At 42.6% G+C, this 18,234-nt stretch overlaps 1 protein-coding gene across 1 annotated transcript in view; it reads right to left on the bottom strand.

Annotated features, from left to right (window-relative positions):
* The window catches only part of LOC111952372 (talin-2-like), a 144,693-nt gene that overhangs the window by 10,165 nt on the left and 116,294 nt on the right, over window positions 1-18,234 (bottom strand). Inside the window, 12 exon segments of the mRNA XM_023970979.2 lie at window positions 846-971; window positions 1,393-1,576; window positions 1,825-1,991; window positions 3,057-3,061; window positions 3,185-3,299; window positions 3,301-3,333; window positions 9,869-9,988; window positions 10,102-10,203; window positions 10,978-11,124; window positions 11,305-11,475; window positions 14,327-14,428; window positions 14,511-14,646. Of these exon segments, the coding sequence (XP_023826747.1) occupies window positions 846-971; window positions 1,393-1,576; window positions 1,825-1,991; window positions 3,057-3,061; window positions 3,185-3,299; window positions 3,301-3,333; window positions 9,869-9,988; window positions 10,102-10,203; window positions 10,978-11,124; window positions 11,305-11,475; window positions 14,327-14,428; window positions 14,511-14,646 (1,408 nt within the window).

Here is an 18,234-nt window from a genome sequence, read left to right as displayed (position 1 = left end):
AAGAGTGATTGAAGGGTGAGAAGGATTAGGGGCGTGTCTTAGAGATGTAATGCTTTGGTTATGGTTATATGATGCTGGCTATACAGTCAACCTATAAATCCTTTGATCTGGTCCAAGTTATAACCAAGGACAGATATACTTAAAGCCCATACCTGGACTCGGGCTGTAAGGCCTGTGAACTATGAGGTCTCTGCACACTGCGAAATGATAAGCTCCCAAGTCTGTTAAGTGTAATGTTTCCTTGGATATCCTCTATTAAAATTGAGAAAGATTACTGTGGAGTTTATTTTGTGTCTCTGAACTGCTGGCCTATGTGTTGGTGGATATGGAGGGAGAGTGTGAATAGAAAGGACAGGGCAGGTAGGTTTGGCTAGGCTTCAGTAAAGCCCCAGTCAGTGGCTGTCTCTCCATAGTGTTGGAGATAAGGAGCCTCTCCGGTCCTACAGTCACAGTGGTGTGATCACAGATGGCTCAGAGCTCACACCCACTGTGACAAGCGTGAGTCACACACACCTGATACCCATCTCAGTGACAGTGGCAAACACACACACACACACGCACGCATCACACACACACGCACGCATCACACACATGCACGCATCACACACACGGTCAAACACGAACAGCGATAAGAAAGTGTCATATCCTGCTGGAAACCGAATCATACGTAATGATTTGAGAACCTGCTGCTGTGACACACACAAGACAGCATATTGTATTAGATACTGTATCTATAGATAAGCATATCCTTGTACAGGAGCTACATTTGTGCAAAACAAGGGCGGCTGAATACACAAATTCAGTGTGATATTCTCTATGTTAAAGATGTGTGTGTCTTACAGTACCTTGGCAGCACTCTTCAGCTGATACATGGACGGGTCATCCGCTGGCTTGCCTGCAGCACACTTGGTGGCACCGATGAGCTCAGCTAGAGCCTTGGCCACATCTCTCACCGCATTTATGAGGACCACCTGACAAGAGGGGGAGGGAGGGAGAGAGAGAGACATTTATACAACACAAGTACAGGTTTATCAGGTCTACCTCAGGGCAGGATTTAACAGAGCCTGGCCATATCACTTCTTCTTGGAACTATGATACTTTTGACAAAGTGAAGGGGAGAGATACAGCAGGAGGAACTGTATGTAAGAGGGCTCGGTTACAGAATGGCTGGACAGAATGACAAAAGAATATCAGAACAGTGCGGGTCTGTCAGGATTACCTTTATATAATACATGGGTATACAGGTTAAATTATGATTGGACTATTTAGAAGTACGTGATATAAATATGTGGAAAGATTTATTCAAACATTTTTTTTTGTGTCTGAAGATTGTTGTAGTGTTACATTTATGTGTTGTCATTTCAATCCAACAGGGTGTGGTCAGTGTATTACCTGAGTCTCTGGGTCGTCAGAGCCCATGCTGGTGGCCCCCAGTTTGACCACATCAGTGAGCATGGTGATGGTGTTGGCTGAGGACTGGGCGGCCTGGGCCAATCTGTCCTGACTGGATGCTGCCCCAGACACCAGCCGCTTAGTGTCCTCCACCAGAGCCTTGGCTGTCTTCAGGATGCTCTCCCTGAAGAACACCACACAAAATCTTGTCAAATACCCATTGGGATAAATAAAGATTTATTGAATTGAATACTCTATAGTCATACAGAAGCTGCAGTTTATGGGAAGAAATATTCCCTTTTCTCAAAAGAAAACCATCTTGTATGAGGTCAATTTGACCTGTGGTTTCTGTGGACTTAATACGTTTGTCCCAAGGTCATCTCCTCAACAGAACAGTGTTCACCTCACTACTCTGTCCTGGTCTGGTCTCACCTGTGGTCTGCGAAGGACTCTTCGTTCTCAGGGTTGAGTGTTCCGGCCGAGGCAAACATGATGGTGGTGTCCAGGTCAGCGATGATGCCAGAGACAGTGCTGCCTGCTGTGATGCAGGCCTGAGTGCCTTTGTTACCTGCCTGCAGCGCAGACAGCACCATGGAAACCTACATTAGACAGACAGACAGACAGACAGACAGACAGACAGACAGACAGACAGACAGACAGACAGACAGACAGACAGACAGACAGACAGACAGACAGACAAACAGGATAATAACAGCACCTCCAGGTCTGTCTCAAAAAACATTTAAAACACACAGCATGATCAGAAACGAATCATACCCTCTGACCTATTATGTTAAGAGAAAATAAAGGAGCTTAGGCATAATATCTGCTATTATCTGTGAATGACAACTACCACTCAGGATCCACGGCCTTACAGTCACGATCCACCATCACCAATTAACATGTTGGCAAAATCCTCATTTGATTAAAGCTTCCCATTTGCATTCAATTCAAGATGTGAATCAAGGTAATGGGAGACCGACTGTGAGGCAATCTGAGAGAGCTGGACTGAGCAGGGACTGTTAGGGAGCTAGCAGAAGGAGAGAGAGGGGGAACCGTGCATTAGCCTTGAGCCTGCTGCTGCACAAACACGTTAAAAACAATGAATCCGACGCTGCATCACACAGTGCTCCCTCCAGTCCAGACAGACAGACGTCTGCAGTCCCTCACAAACAAACGAAAAGCCATGAGAGATGCATTCAAATGAGGCATAGCAAGGTTCAGCTCCCCAGTCCTCAAAAGCATTAGAACACAAATTATTAAAGTCTGATATGAGTCTTGAATCAAATCATGCAGTGGACGAGGAGAATAAATTCTAATGCGACTCGAGAACCAGTGATATCTTCTTCTAGGGTCACAGAAGGGACAAATTGGTCTAATTTCACGATACAAGTACAATCTAAAAACATAAACTAAAACACTGAACTGTATTAATCTTCACGGCTACTATAGAGCACAAGTTGTTATCTTAACACAACACATAGAAAACAATCCAGTTTCATGACACCTACTGTAGGTGTGCTTGATTCACTCCCCCAGTTCTTCCCCCAGGGGAAATAAGGGCTTTCAGGCATAGTGGAGAATGGTCCATTATAACAAGCCATAATCCTTTAAGAGCCTATTCTCAGCTATTCCTGACACCAGAACGACATTCATACCTCGACTCTTTCTTCAACTGATATATATATTTCTTTCCATTCAGGTAATAACATTGCAGACTTAAAGTTATCACAATTTATCTCAAGGTTTAAGAATTACACTAAACAGCCTTCTTTCCATCTTTCCAGCCTACCTTCTCAAGTGACGCCACGGGCACACTCGATGAGCTCCCTCTTGGAGAAGCTGTCAGTGGGGCTCATCTGCAGGGCCCCAGCCTTCTGAACCAGGTAGATACATCCATGGCCCAGCTTCCTGGACCCGCGTCTTAATCTGGAAGCCCACCTGCAAGCATAGCCAGCCAGTCCATCAGTACCACAGAGTCATCTCTGAGAGAGCTGCCACCCACCCACCCACTCACTCACTCCCTCCCGCCAGCCCTCCCTCCTTCCTTCCCTCCACAGAGCAGACAATGCCTCTTATCAGGCTGCTGGGTAAACCTGATTCATGGGTGGGTGGTACTTCATTACTAGCATCACTATAGGCCTTTAGGCTTGGAGGGGTACAATGTCACTATGGTAACAAGGATTTCCAGCAGCCAGTTATGTAAAGGGCATTGATAAGAGTGTGTTGTTATTAGGCTATGTTTTCACACATACTGTCGTTAGCGGCCCCCATCTCATAGCAGAGATGATCTTTAAACACAGACTATGTGGGTGCAGCTGGGAGAGGGAGCCAGAGGTTTGAGATGTGAAAATATATTCCAGTTTGATTTCACATTATGGAGTACAGCCTCAAGGAAGATGCATCATATCAAAGAATGCCATCCACCCTGTGACATACAGTGCATTTAGAAAGTATTCAGACCTCTTGACTTTCTCCACATTTTGTTACGTTACAGCCTTATTCTAAAATGTATTCAATTGTTTTCCCCCCCCTCAATCTACACATAATACCCCATAATGACGAAGCGAAAACTCGTTTTTTTGCAAATTTATTAAAAATTATAAAACAAAAATATCACATTTACGTAAGTATTCAGACCCTTTACTCAGTACTTTGTTGAAGCACCTTTAGCAGCGAGTACAGCCTCGTCTTCTTGGGTATGACGCTACAAGCTTGGCACACCTGTATTTAGGGAGKTTCTCCCATTCTTTTCTCCAGATCCTCGCAAGCTCTGTCAGGTTGGATGGGGAGCGTCACTGCACAGCTTTTTTCAGGTCTGTCCAGAGATGTTCGATCGGGTTTAAGTCCGGGCTCTGGCTGGACCACAGAAGGACATTTAGAGACCTGTCCCGAAGCCACTCCTGTGTTGTCTTGGCTGTGTGCTTAGGATTGTTATCCTGTTGGAAGGTGGACCTTCGCCCCCAGTCTGAGGTCTTGAGCAGGTTTTCATCAAGGAACTCTTTGTACTTTTCTCCGTTCATCTTTCCCTCGATCCTGACTAGTCTCCCAGTCCCTGCCGCTGAAAAACATCCCCATAGTATGATGCTGTCACCACCTCCAGATGGCCTCCTGAGTGGCGCAGCAGTCTAAGGCACTGCATCGCAGTGCTAGAGGCGTCACTACAGATCCGGGATCGACCCCGGGCTGTGTCACAGCCGGCTGTGACCGGGAGACCCACGAGGCTGCGCACAATTGGCCCAGCGTCGTCCGGGTTAGGCCGGCTGGGATGTCTTTGTTTCATCGTCCTCTAGCAACTCCTTGTGGCGGACCGGCACTTGCACGCTGACTTTGGTCGCCAGCTGTACGCCGTTTCCTCTGTCACATTGGTGCGACTGGCTTCCGGGTTAAGCGAGCAGAGTGTCAAGAAGCAGTGCGGCTTGGCCGGGTCGTGTTTCGGAGTACGCATGGCTCTCGACCTTCACCTCTCTCAAGGCCGTACAGGAGTTGCAGCGATGGGCCAAGAATTACTACCAATTGGATATTACAAAATTGTGGAGAAAAGGGGTAGAAAGTACAAAAAAAATTAAATAAGGTTTCCTCCAGACGTAATGCTTGGCATTGAGGCCAAAGAGTTCAATCATGGTTTCATCAGATCAGAGAATCTTGTTTCTCATGGTCTAAGAGTCCTTTAGGTGGCTTTTGGAAAACTCCAAGCGGGTTGTCATGTGCCTTTTACTGAGGAGTGGCTTCTGTCTGGCCACTCTACCATAAAAGGCCTGATTGGTGGAGTGCTGCAGAGATGGTTGTCCTTCTGGAAGGTTCTGTCAGAGTGGCCATCGGGTTCTTGGTCACCTCCCTGACCAAGGCTCTTCTCCCCCGATTGCTCAGTTTGGCCGGGCGGCCAGCTCTAGGAAGTCTTTGTGGTTCCAAACTTCTTCCATTTAAGAATGATGGAGGCCACTGTGGGGGACCTTCTTGGGGACCTTCAATGCTGCAGACATTTTTTGTAACCCTTCCCCAGACACAATCCTGTCTCGGAGCTCTCATCATCTCCAATCAATTGAATTTACCACAGGTGGACTCCAATCAAATTGTAGAATCATCTCAAGGATGAAGAATGGAAACAGGATTAACATGAGCGCAATTTCAAGTCGCATAGCAAAGGGTCTGAATACTTATGTAAATAATGCATTTCTGTTTTCAATTTTAATAAATTTGCATACATTTTCGAAAAACCTGTTTTCGCTTCGTCATTATGTGGTATTATGTGCAGATTGATGAGGAAAACAATTTATGTAATCCATTTTAGAATAAGGATRTAACGTAACAACATGTGGAAAAAGGGAAGGGATCTGAATACTTTCCGAATGCACTGTATCTGTACATACCTTCAGAAAGTATTCACATCCCTTGACTTTTTCCACACTAAATATCAATTTTGTGTCACTGGTCTACACATAATACACCATAATGTCAAAGTGGAATTGTGTTTTTAGAAATGTTTAAAAATGTATAAAAAATGAAAAGCTGAAATATTTTGAGTCAGTAAGTATTCAACCTCTTTGTTATGGCAAGCCTAAATTTCAGGAGTAAAGTCACATAATAAGTTGCATGGACTCTGTGTGCAATAATAGTGTTTAACATGATTTTTGAATGACTACTTCATCTCTGTACCCCACACATACAATTATCTGTAAGGTCCCTCAGTCGAGCAGGTAATTTCAAACACAGATTCAACCACAAAGACCAGGGAGGTTTTCCAATGCATCACAAAKGGCACCTATTGGTAGATGGATTTTAAAAAAGCAGACATTGAACATCCCTTTGAACATGGTGAAGTTATTACACTTTGGATGGTGTATCAATACACTCAATCACTACAAAGATACAGCTGTCCTTCCTAACCCTGTTGCCAGAGAGGAAGGAAACCGCTCAGGGATTTCACAAGGCCAACGGTGACTTTAAAACAGTTAAAGAGTTTAATGATTGTGATAGGAGAAAACTGAGGATGGATCAACAACCTTGTAGTTACTCCACAATACTAACCTGAATGACAGATTGAAAAGAAGGAAGCCTGTACAGAATAAAAATATTCCAAAACATGCATCCTGTTTGCATTAAGCCACTAAAGTAAAACTGCAAAAAATGTGGCAAAGAAATGTACTTTATGTCCTGAATACAAAGCAATACGTTTGGGGTAGATCCAACAGAACACATCACTGAGTACCACTCTTCATATTACTTTCTAGCATGGTGGTGGCCGCATTATGTTATGGGTATGCTTGTAATTGGCAAGGCCTCAGGAGTTTTCTAGGATAAAAAGAAACAGAAAAGAGCTAAGCACAGGTAAAATCCTAGAGGAAAACCTGGTTCAGTCTGTTTTCCAACAGACACTGGGAGACAAATTTACCTTTCAGCAAAACAATGACCTAAAACACAAAGCAAATATACACTGGAGATGATTACCAAGACGACATTGAATGGCTTAGTTACAGTTTTGACTTATTTTGTTTTGTTCACATCGGCTACCGAGAGCGTTATCACACAGTCATCCAGAACAGCTGGTGCTCTGGTGCATGCTTCAGTGTTGCTTGCCTCGAAGCGAGCATAAAAGGCATTGTAGCTCATCTGGTAGGCTTGCGTCACTGGGCAGCTCGCGTCTGGGTTTCCCTTTGTAGTCCGTAATAGTTTTTAAGCCCTGCCACATCCGACGAGCATCAGAGCCGGTGTAGTAGGATTCAATCTTAATTGAGGGCATAGCGGCATTCTCAGGGCATAGCGGGATTTCTTATGTGTCCGGATTAGTTTCCTGCTCCTTGAAAGGGGCAGCTATAGCCTTTAGCTCGATGCGGATGTTGCCTGTAATCCATTGCTTCTGGTTGGGATATGTCCGTACAGTCACTGTGGGGACGACATCATCAATGCACGTATTAATGAATCCGATGACTGAGGTGGTGTATTCCTCAATGCCATTGGATGAATCCCAGGACATATTCCAGTCTATGCTAGCAAAACAGTCCTGTAGAGTAGCAGCTGCGTCATCTGACCACTTCCGTATTGAGCGAGTCACTGGTACATTCTGCTTTAGTTTTTGCTTGTAAGCAGGAATCAGGAGGATAGAATTGTGGTCAGCTTTGTATGCATCTCTGTGTGTGGAGAAAAGGTGGTCTTGGATTTTTTACCCCTGGTTGCACGTGACATGCTGGTAAAAAATTTGGTAAAACTGATTTAAGTTTGCCTGCATTAARGTCGCCGGCCACTATGAGCACCGCTTCTGGGTGAGCATTTTCTTCTTTGCTTATGGCCTTATAGAGTTGGTTGAGAGCGGTTTTAGTGCCTGCTTCGCTTTGTGGTGGTAAATAGACGGCTCCGAATAATACAGGTGAGAACTCTTGGTAGATAGTGTGGTCGACAGCTTATCATAAGGGACTCTACCTCAGGCGAGCAATACCTCAAGACTTCTTTAATTTTAGACATCGTGCACCAGCTGTTATTGACAAAAAGACACACATCCCCAACCCTCGTCTTACCAGGTGTAGCGTCTCTGTTCTGCCGGTGCATGGAAAATCCCGGTGAAACATAAGATGTTACAGTTTTTAATGTCCCGTTGGTAGGATAATCTTAATAGTAGGTCATCAATTGTATTTTCTGACGATTGCACGTTAGCAAGGAGAATGGAAGGCAATGGGAGTTTACTCGCTCACCTCCGGATTCTCAAAAGGGTGCCCAATCTGCGGCCTCTTTTCCGAATGTCTTTTCTTCACGCAAAAGACGTGGATCTGGGCCTGTTCCAGTGAAAGCAGGATATCCTTCTTGTCGGACTCGTTAAAGGAAAAAGTTTCTTCCAGTCCGCGGTGAGTAATCGCTTTTCTGATGTCCGAAGTTATTTTCGGTCATAAGAGACGGTAGCAGCAACAATATGTACACAATAAGATAAAGAATAAGTTACACAAACGTTTTTTTTTAATTTTTTTTACAAAATTGCACAATTGGTAGGGAGAAAGTAAAACGTCAGCCATGTTCAGTGTCCCATGTATGCAGTCTATGTACAAGGTATGACAGCAAGCCATGTTTTTGTTTACCTGGCCACTGTTTCAAATGATAATTATTTTGCATTTGTGGCACAAAACCAAAGCATTGATTGCTGTCATACCTTGTCCATAGACTGCTTATATGGTAAGGAAACCAATATGTCATTTTGTAATTCAGATGAACTATCCCTTTAAGTCGGCCTACACAATATTTTTCACGAGAATTGATATATACTGTTTTAACAACCTATGTAGTTTTGTGGATAGGCGTGACAGTAGGATTTCATGTTTTGTATAATGTTGCATGCATATTACACTGGAAATTGAATACAATTATATATATATAACATCTTTACAGACAACAAATCTATTGTGTTATGAAAGACACATTTTAGTCAATAGGCTTCATATTTTGGTCTTAATCTTATAATCTTAACCAATAACCTTCATTTTATTGTTCATATTAAATCAACCCATTTTATTACAAATATTACTARTAAATTGATAAAATTTGTTTGAAATAATCCCATGTTTGTCATTGGTTTCATTACATTCTAGAAAGCCTGAACTGTCATCTAAAATATAGGTAACACCTGTGACAAAAAGGCAGCACAAGCTTTTTTTTAATGTAATGTAGTGAAAATATACAATTATGTTAAGCTGTCATTTATGTTGATGTATAATGTTAAGATGTTAACTAATATCTGACTATAAGTTTACATTTAAAAAAAAGAATTACAATTTGTAAAAGTTGGCTGTTCAAAAACCCACTATTTACATAGAATGACCCAGCTACCAAGCAACAAGATATGCCAAATAACAGCCTAAAAACCCATTGAGGGCAAATAAATCAGATTTGACCGTTCAGACAGAAGTCACATGGCCAGGAATCAGATTTGTATCTGACTTCAAACCACCCAATTCCATGTGAGAACATATTAGAATCAGATATGCAAAAAAAATGGTTTTGAGTCACTTCAAACTACCAATGTAAACAAGGCTTTATATACTTACGCAGAAAGACTCAGATGTAACAGATGTAATCGCTGCCAAATGGGCTTCGACTAAGTATTGACTCAGGGGTGTGAATACTTATGTAACTTAGATACTTCTGTATTTAATTCTCAATACATTTGCAAAAACATGTTTTTGCTTTGTCATTACGGGGTATCGTGTGTAGATGGGTGAGAAATCAATTTGATAAATGTTGAATTCAGGCTGTAACACAACAAAATGTGGAATAAGGGGTATGAATACTTTGTGTGATATTTCTGCATATTTATTTTCTAGCGTATGCAAATCTCTTGCATCTCAAATCTCTTTTGATATGTTGCCTTATAAAGACATAGGGCTTGCCTATAGGTGCACCACAGAGAAATCACATTCCATATACCTTCTTAGAGCTCATAATGCTATATTTTAACAATGTTTCCTGCTTTGACAGGCACTGTTTGACCTCTCACCTCTTCTGGCTCTGCGGTGGCGGCTGCCAGGCGACCTTGGTGGGCTAACTGGCTGTAGTCTACAGTCACCTGAGAGGCCAGGCCACCCAGCTCCTCTGGACATGTCACTGACTTAGTCATCTGTAGACAGTCAGAACAAGGCCATAACATGACATGTTAAAGAGTTTTGATAAAGAGTTATATAAATCTATAAGGACACATTACATATTCAGGGGGTAGTTGTTTGTGCTCACCATCTCCTGAGTTGTGATGGCGATGGCCTTGGAGTATTTTACCATGGTGGTCTGGTAATCCACAAAGGATCCTTCTGGTTCAGGGGGAGTGCCCTCATTCAACTGCAGAGGGGAAACCACAAGTCATTCAATATATTAACTTTAGCTACCTATTGTACATAATCTACACATATGAATACCAACCATGCATGTACCACACATTTGAATAAATATTGTATTTATTCAATGAACTCTATGCATAAATATGTTGCAGAATGCAGATATCCACAAAAGGCCGGACGATGAGTTAGTTTTAATGCAGAAGTAGAACATGTAGAGACCAACATCTGATAGAAGCAATCAGGCAATCAAATATAATTCATTATTAGGAGCTCCATCATCAAGACTGACAGATCACAGTGGATGGAGAGTGACAGCCAGTAGATAAGTGACAGCTGTCAGCTCTGAGGCCTGGAGTTGACACTTCCCATCCATCTCACTAATGAATGTCAGTTAGAGGGGCATGTTTTTCTGCCTGCCCACCGTGGAGGAAACATCTTAAAGCAGTAGGAGGAAATGTGTTAACAGCAGAGTTCTACTCCTGAGCTGCCTGGGGCCACAGTACACACGTGTACACGCATGCATGCACATATACAGTGGTTCTTCCTTTAAAATKATTGAGCTTATGCCGCRACAGTTTGTGGTAGATGGTGGCAGATTGTAGTAAATTGCGTCATTCTGGCAACAATGGCTGACACTTAAATAATGTGCCATAGAATTCTGTGGCACCCCGCAAGCTGTGCTGCAGTACGACACAACTTTTAAAGGAAGAACCACTGTACACACAACTATACAGTACGACAYCCCCTACTGTATAGTACACCAGCCCCCACTCACCCTGCCCATGGCCTCAGCAATAGCCTCCACCATGCCTCCCACCATGCCGCCTTCGCTGGCAGCCTCATTCAGCGTCACCATGATGTCGTCCACAGCCTCCTTCATCAGCTGGACAGCCTCTGCTATGGCGTCGTGGGTGTGGGCCGCCTGGACACGCAGTAAACCCACCAGACCACCGTGAAACTCAAAGATCTTCATCATAACAATATACATGGCGATGCACACGACAATAAACAAGATATATTGTAGAATGAGGTGCACAGAAATCCATACTAATTTAGTACTGCTCCATTGCTCCAACATGGCTTTTGTGCCCAGTAACATTACCTTAGGATTTCCACCTCCCTCCTTGGCTGCGTAGAGCATCTGCAGGGCGGACTCTGACAGGGTCTTAGTCTGRTCCAGGATGTTCATCTGCTGCTGTTGGTCCATGATCTTAGAAGCCAGGCCAACAGACGCCACAATCAGCGGCTCAAAGTAGCTGGCCAGCTGGGTCACCTGGGAGAGACAGTATCATGTAACAGTATAAAACACAGATTGGATAATTGGAGTGGATCTAGGAAACAGGAATTTCTCCCTATAGGGCAGTGGTCACCAACCGGTCGATCGCCATCTTCAAGGAATTCCTAGTCGATCACCAAACATTTCTGTAGAAATGCCAACGATAAAGGCTGTGATAAAGGCGTGTGTATTTTATTAGTGTTGTGCTGTTGTCGGTAGGTGCACTTGATTTAGAAGCCCTGCCAACCAGGTAAGCAAAGTGTTCCCATTTTGAACCATTTCATTTGTCTGAAAAGACAAACTCCTAAGTAGACTGCTCAAAAAAATAAAGGGAACACTAAAATAACACATCCTAGATCTGAATGAATGAAATATTCTTATTAAATACTTTTTTCTTTCCATAGTTGAAATGTGCTGAAACAAAATCACAAAAATAATCAATGGAAATCACATTTATTAACCCATGGAGGTCTGGATTTGGAGTCACACTCAAAATTAAAGTGGAAAACCACACTACAGGCTGACCAACTTTGATGTAATGTCCTTAAAACAAGTCAAAATGAGGCTCAGTAGTGTGTGTGGCCTCCACGTGCTGTATGACCTCCCTACAACGCCTGGGCATGCTCCTGATGAGGTGGCGGATGGTCTCCTGAGGGATCTCCTCCCAGACCTGGACTAAAGCATCCGCCAACTCCTGGACAGTCTGTGGTGTCCCAGATGTCCTCAATTGGATTCAGGTCTGGGGAACGGGCGGGCCAGTCCATAGCACAATGCCTTCCTCTTGCAGGAACTGCTGACACACTCCAGCCACATGAGGTCTAGCATTGTCTGCATTAGGAGGAACCCAGGGCCAACCGCACCAGCATATGGTCTCACAAGGGGTCTGAGGATCTCATCTCGGTACCTAATGGCAGTCAGGCTACCTCTGGCGAGCACATGGGGGCTGTGCGGCCCCCAAAGAAATGCCACCCCACACCATGACTGACCCACCGCCAAACCGGTCATGCTGGAGGATGTTGAAGGCAGCTAACGTTTTATACGGCGTCTCCAGACTCTGTCACGTCTGTCACATGTGCTCATGTGCTCAGTGTGAACCTGCTTTCATCTGTGAAGAGCACAGGGCGCCAGTGGCAATTTGCCAATCTTGGTGTTCTCTGGCAAATGCCAAACGTCCTGCACGGTGTTGGGCTGTAAGCACAACCCCCACCTGTGGACGTCGGGCCCTCATACCACCCTTATGGAGTCTGTTTCTGACTGTTTGAGCAGACACATGCACATTTGTGGCCTGCTGGAGGTCATTTTGCAGGGCTCTGGCAGTGCACCTCCTTGCACAAAGGCGGAGGTAGCGGTCCTGATGCTGGGTTGTTGCCCTCCTACGGCCTCCTCCACGTCTCCTGATGTACTGGCCTGTCTCCTGGTAGCACTCCATGCTCTGGACACTACGCTGACAGACACAGCAAACCTTCTTGCCACAGCTCGCATTGATGTGCCATCCTGGATGAGCTGCACTACCTGAGCCACTTGTGTGGGTTGTAGACTCCGTCTCATGCTACCACTAGAGTGAAAGAACCGCCAGCATTCAAAAGTGACCAAAACATCAGCCAGGAAGAGCATAGGAACTGAGAAGTTTCTGTGGTCACCACCTGCAGAACCACTCCTTTATTGGGGTGTCTTGCTAATTGCCTATAATTTCCACCTGTTGTCTATTCCATTTGCACAACAGCATGTGAAATTTATTGTCAATCAGTGTTGCTTCCTAAGTGGACAGTTTGATTTCACAGAAGTGTGATTGACTTGGAGTTACATTGTTGTTGTTTAAAGTGTTCCCTTTATTTTTTTGAGCAGTGTATATAAGATTCAATAACTTTTAAAACCATGACTGCAGAGAGACTGTCAAAGAATACAGCAAAGAGCTGTTGTTTTTATGAGTGAGTTCATGTTGAAGTTTTTATTCAGCACTGTGAACACAATTTTTATTCAACACTATTACAAAATATAAAACGTGCTTCTCCCTACTTCCACTCGCGCTGCAATGAATGAGTAGCCAAGTGTATCGATAGCCCTGCACTTTTATTATTAGCAGCTTGTCGTGTCTATTTGAATTTTGAGGAATATTTCACTTTCTCTAGCCACAGGAACAACATAAATGTGTGCATGAAGCAGATGCGGTGCTACTCGAGTTTCACCATCAGGTGGAAGATGGTATTCCCTCTCTCTGGTCAGTCTCACTGGGAGAAAGGAAGTAGAGCCTCTGCTGCACTCTCCCTCYTTCTGCTGAGACTAACAACTGGGAACTCGGAAATCTCCAACTTCTGACAACAGTGTGTTCAAGACAACTGGGAACTCAGGAAAAAACGAGATCTGACCAGGATTTTTTGGGGGGCATGGTCATCCAACTCAGAATTCCAAGTCAGAAACTCTGGCATCTTTCCAGACCTCCGGCTTTCAGACCTGAAGATCACTGACGTCATGATTTGACTTAGTTCCCCCCCCCCCCAGAGTTCCCAGTTGTCTTGAAAGCACCATGACCATTAGATGCAGGTACCATCAGTCCAGTAAAATAAGAAAGCAAATTATTTAAATTTATGCTTGCAAGTGCTACACCGACTGATCTATTTTGTAATCAAAGCTTGAGTTTTGAAATAGAATATGGTTTGAGAGGAACAATATTGGCAGGCAAGGCATATAGCTAACATGCTGTGATAATATATTAGGTATACTGCACAAACCTCATTCCTACAGAACAATTTTTATTAGGTTMATGTAAAAAATCTTGGCTTGTGAAAGTGATCTTAACTCAGAAAAGGTTGGTTACCACTGCTATAGGGGAATGGTCGTAGCTGAGTACCTTGTGCCCCAGCTGGGCAGCTTCACCCCTGGCTGCAGTATTGATGGGATCGATGAGATGTCCAATCTCCTGCACCGACGATGTCAACTGCTCTTGCAAAGCCTAGAGTAGTGGCAAAGAATTATGAAGTGGAAACTGAAAATTAAAGCTCAAGAAACCAATTATATTGACCATTTGAACTTACTTCTAAAGAGATGTCATCCCTACATCCCTGTAGGCTCTGGCCGACAGCAGCTAGAGAAGCCTGCTCGATGTCCCGGATACACTTGTTGATGTTATCAATGGAGTAGTCACACTCCCTCTGCCCTGGCGCCTTGTCCCTAACAGTATCATGATACATAGGAACAAGGCATTACTTTTACAAGCAGGTTATGAATGCAGCATCACAGTTAGGGTTGCAAAGGGAGGGTATATTACTGGAAATCAGTAAACTACCAGAATATTGGTACTGTATCTTTCAAGGATTTTATGTAAGTTATCACAAGACATCTAGTGGCCCTTTTGGGTACTTCAGATTATCACACGTGTCTAATTATCTCTGGCACCGTGTGGCGTTATCACATGTAAAATATATGAAACAATGAAATAAGATAATTAAAAAAAAAACATTTGATGACAACACTGTAAAACATTATCCTAAATATAAACCATCAACTTAGTGAATACCATTGGTGTTAAATAGGAGGGTTTCAGCATGAAATAACCTTTATTTGTTTTAACATTTTTTTACACACACCTTTATTTGTTTTACTATGTCAATATGTATTTGTTGTCAATGTTTCAGCATCAAACCGGTGGCAGTAGTTGGAAGAGTTGCAGAATTAATTGAAAATAATACCATTGCCGATTAGATGCTTTTTCATTAATTATTTTCTCTTGAACCATATGGTCTATCTACTAGAAACTCATGGACAATATGGATACAGATATAACAAATTTATACTATATATGAATACATTTTTTAAAAGTTATTCAAGTATAAATGACCAAAGTTACCATAGATGTTCAGCTACTTATCAAAATAACCAAAGATATATTAAATTAACGGTAGCTTTGCAACCCTAATCATGATACATATGTGAACAGTTTCAGGAAACTAGGCGTATGTCATGGGTCACTACTTCACACGAGAGCCATTTGAACGTAACAATTTAAAAGAAAAATCAAAATGCGCTCTTTGGTCAGAAATGCCTTCTGGAACATGTGAACTTTCATGTGCCTTAATAACAAACTTGTTAAATTACGAGCCTTGTTGGTTTAGCCACAGAAAAAACAGCAACCATCCCGCTAGCCATGATTGTCTGAGATAATGAGTGGGCTGGACATGCCGAGAGATGAGTTTGGATTGGTCTGTCATATAGCATGCTTCTCTCTATTTGAGCTAGTTAGTATTTGTAGGTAATCCTAACGCGGCTTAAAAAATATATATTGCTCAGTAGAACTGCATCAGTGTTGCTCTCCACTTTCTGGAGGACCGGGTTTAGAAATCAGTGCAATTAGAGTATGATATCTTAGAAGATGGAGAAAACACCTGTCTCTAGATTACATCTTCAAACAAAGGGCAACCATGGCATCCGTAACAGGGAGAAACATCCAACCATTATGTATACGGGTAAGATAGTCTAGCTAGATACATTTTCAGATATTACACATTTCTAATTTTGACAAAGACATTTTCATTTCAAGTTAAAGTGTACTGTTAGCTAGTTGGCTAGCGTTAGCTGGCTGGCTTGCTAGCTAACGTTACGTGTATAATCTTATTATTCGTATCTCAGAGCCATTTACTTTGCTTGTTATAGCCTAATGTTAGCTAGCTAGCTAACATTGAACCTGGATGGTTAGCTACCTGCAGATTCATGCAAGGTAGTAACATCATGAGTTGTGGTTATGGTTAATTGTTTAGCTAGCTAGCTAGATGTCTTAACAAAAGACTCCACTATGCAAGTGTCCATTTTAATAGAATGTCACTGCGACAACTGTTAGCCAGTTAGCTTGGGTGCTTGACTGCTGCTGTTAGGACAGAACGCTTGGATCAACCCTTAACTTCTTAATAGGGGGCGCTGTTTTCACTTTTGGAAAAAATCGTGCCGAAATTAAACGGCCTCGTACTCTGTTCTAGATCATACAATATGCATATTATTATTACTATTGGATAGAAAACTCTGAAGTTTCTAAAACTGTTTGAATTATATCTGTGAGTAAAACAGAACTAATTTGGCAGCAAACTTCCAAACAGGAAGTGAAAATTCTGAAAATGGGGCTCTGTGTCAGGGCCTGCCTATTCAACTGGCTTATATTTATGGATCTGTATGCACTTCATACGCCTTCCACTAGATGTCAACAGGCAGTAGAATGTTGAATGGGGTGTCTAGCTTGATGTGAGACCGAATGAGAGCTTTTGGAGTGACAGGTCCGCTCTTTTGGCAGTATTCAACTGCGCACCAGGGAACCTCACATTGTCTTCTGAAAAGCGTTAGGTATACCCGACGAAATGCTCCGGCTCTGATTTTATTGGATACATATGAGAAAAACATCATAAAGTAGGATTTTCAACCGAGTTTGACCAGTTTATTCGACGTTTATTGAATTTTTCATTCCAGGCGCAAAGATTTCTTGGACATGTGCCCTCCACATGGCTAGCCAAAGTTGCTAATTCGACAGAAGAAATGGACATTCTAAAACAAAACAACAATTTATTCTGGAACTAGGACTCCTTGCACAACATTCTGATGGAAGATCATCAAACGTAAGAGAATATTTATGATGTTATTTCGTATTTTTGTGGTTGGTGTTGGCTCCAACAAGGTGGAGAATTGGTGAGCGCTGTCTCACAATATTGCATGCTGTATGTTGTACTAAATTTATTTTAAAAAATCTAACACAGCGGTTGCATTAAGAACCAGTGTATCTTTCATTTGCTGTACAACATGTATTTTTTAGTAAAGTTTATGATGAGTTCTTTGGTTAGATTACGTGACTGTCCAAAATATCTCCGGACAATTTGGTGCATCATGGCTACATATTCACAATGTAAAACCAGGATTTGTACCTCTAAATATGCACATTTTCGAACAATACATAAATGTATTGTATAACATGATGTTATAAGACTGTCATCTGATGAAGTTGTTCAAGGTTAGTGATTCATTTTATCTCTATTTGTGGGTTTTGTGAAAGCTACCTTTGCGGTGAATAAATGGCGTTGTGTGTTTGGCTATTGTGGTGAGCTAATATAAATATATATTGTGTTTTCGCTGTAAAACATTTWAAAAATCGGAAATGATGGCTGGATTCACAAGATGTTTATCTTTCATTTGCTCTATTGGACTTGTGATTTCATGAAATTATATGATATCCCTGTCGCGTTAGGCTAGGCTATGCTAGTCAGCTTTTTTGATGAGGAGGATCCCGGGTCCGGGAGAGAGAAGCGGTAGAGGTTAAAGAGATTGGTGGAGCTGAAGCTGAAGAGGGTGTGAACGATGCTGAATGGGTGTAGACAAAGAAGAGCTCTCCAGTAGGTACCAAAACATTCAAAGGCCATTTTCTCAAAAGTGAGGTTACAAGTTTATCAACTTTCAAAGCAGAATTACTTTCTCATTGTTCCTCAAATGCAGTGTTTGATGTACCATTTTGTAGCTCGGTGTCTCTGTTTTTATCTAATGTAAAAAACACAATTTCAAATGTTGCTACATAAGACCGAATCAAGGCATATGAACAAGGCAGTACTTCTACAAGCAGGTTATCAATGCAGTTTTACAGGACCTCAAAGGGAAATCATGTAGCACATTCGGAAAGTTCAGACCCCTTGACTTTCTCCACATTTAGCTACATTAAAGCCTTATTCTAAAATGGATTAGATCTGTGCCTTGACACAATCCTGCCTCGGAGATCTACGGACAATTCCTTCG

The sequence above is a fragment of the Salvelinus sp. IW2-2015 genome, linkage group LG26, assembly GCF_002910315.2.
Source record: "Salvelinus sp. IW2-2015 linkage group LG26, ASM291031v2, whole genome shotgun sequence".
Lineage (NCBI taxonomy): Eukaryota > Metazoa > Chordata > Actinopteri > Salmoniformes > Salmonidae > Salvelinus > Salvelinus sp. IW2-2015.
This window is presented reverse-complemented; position numbering and strand designations above follow the sequence as displayed.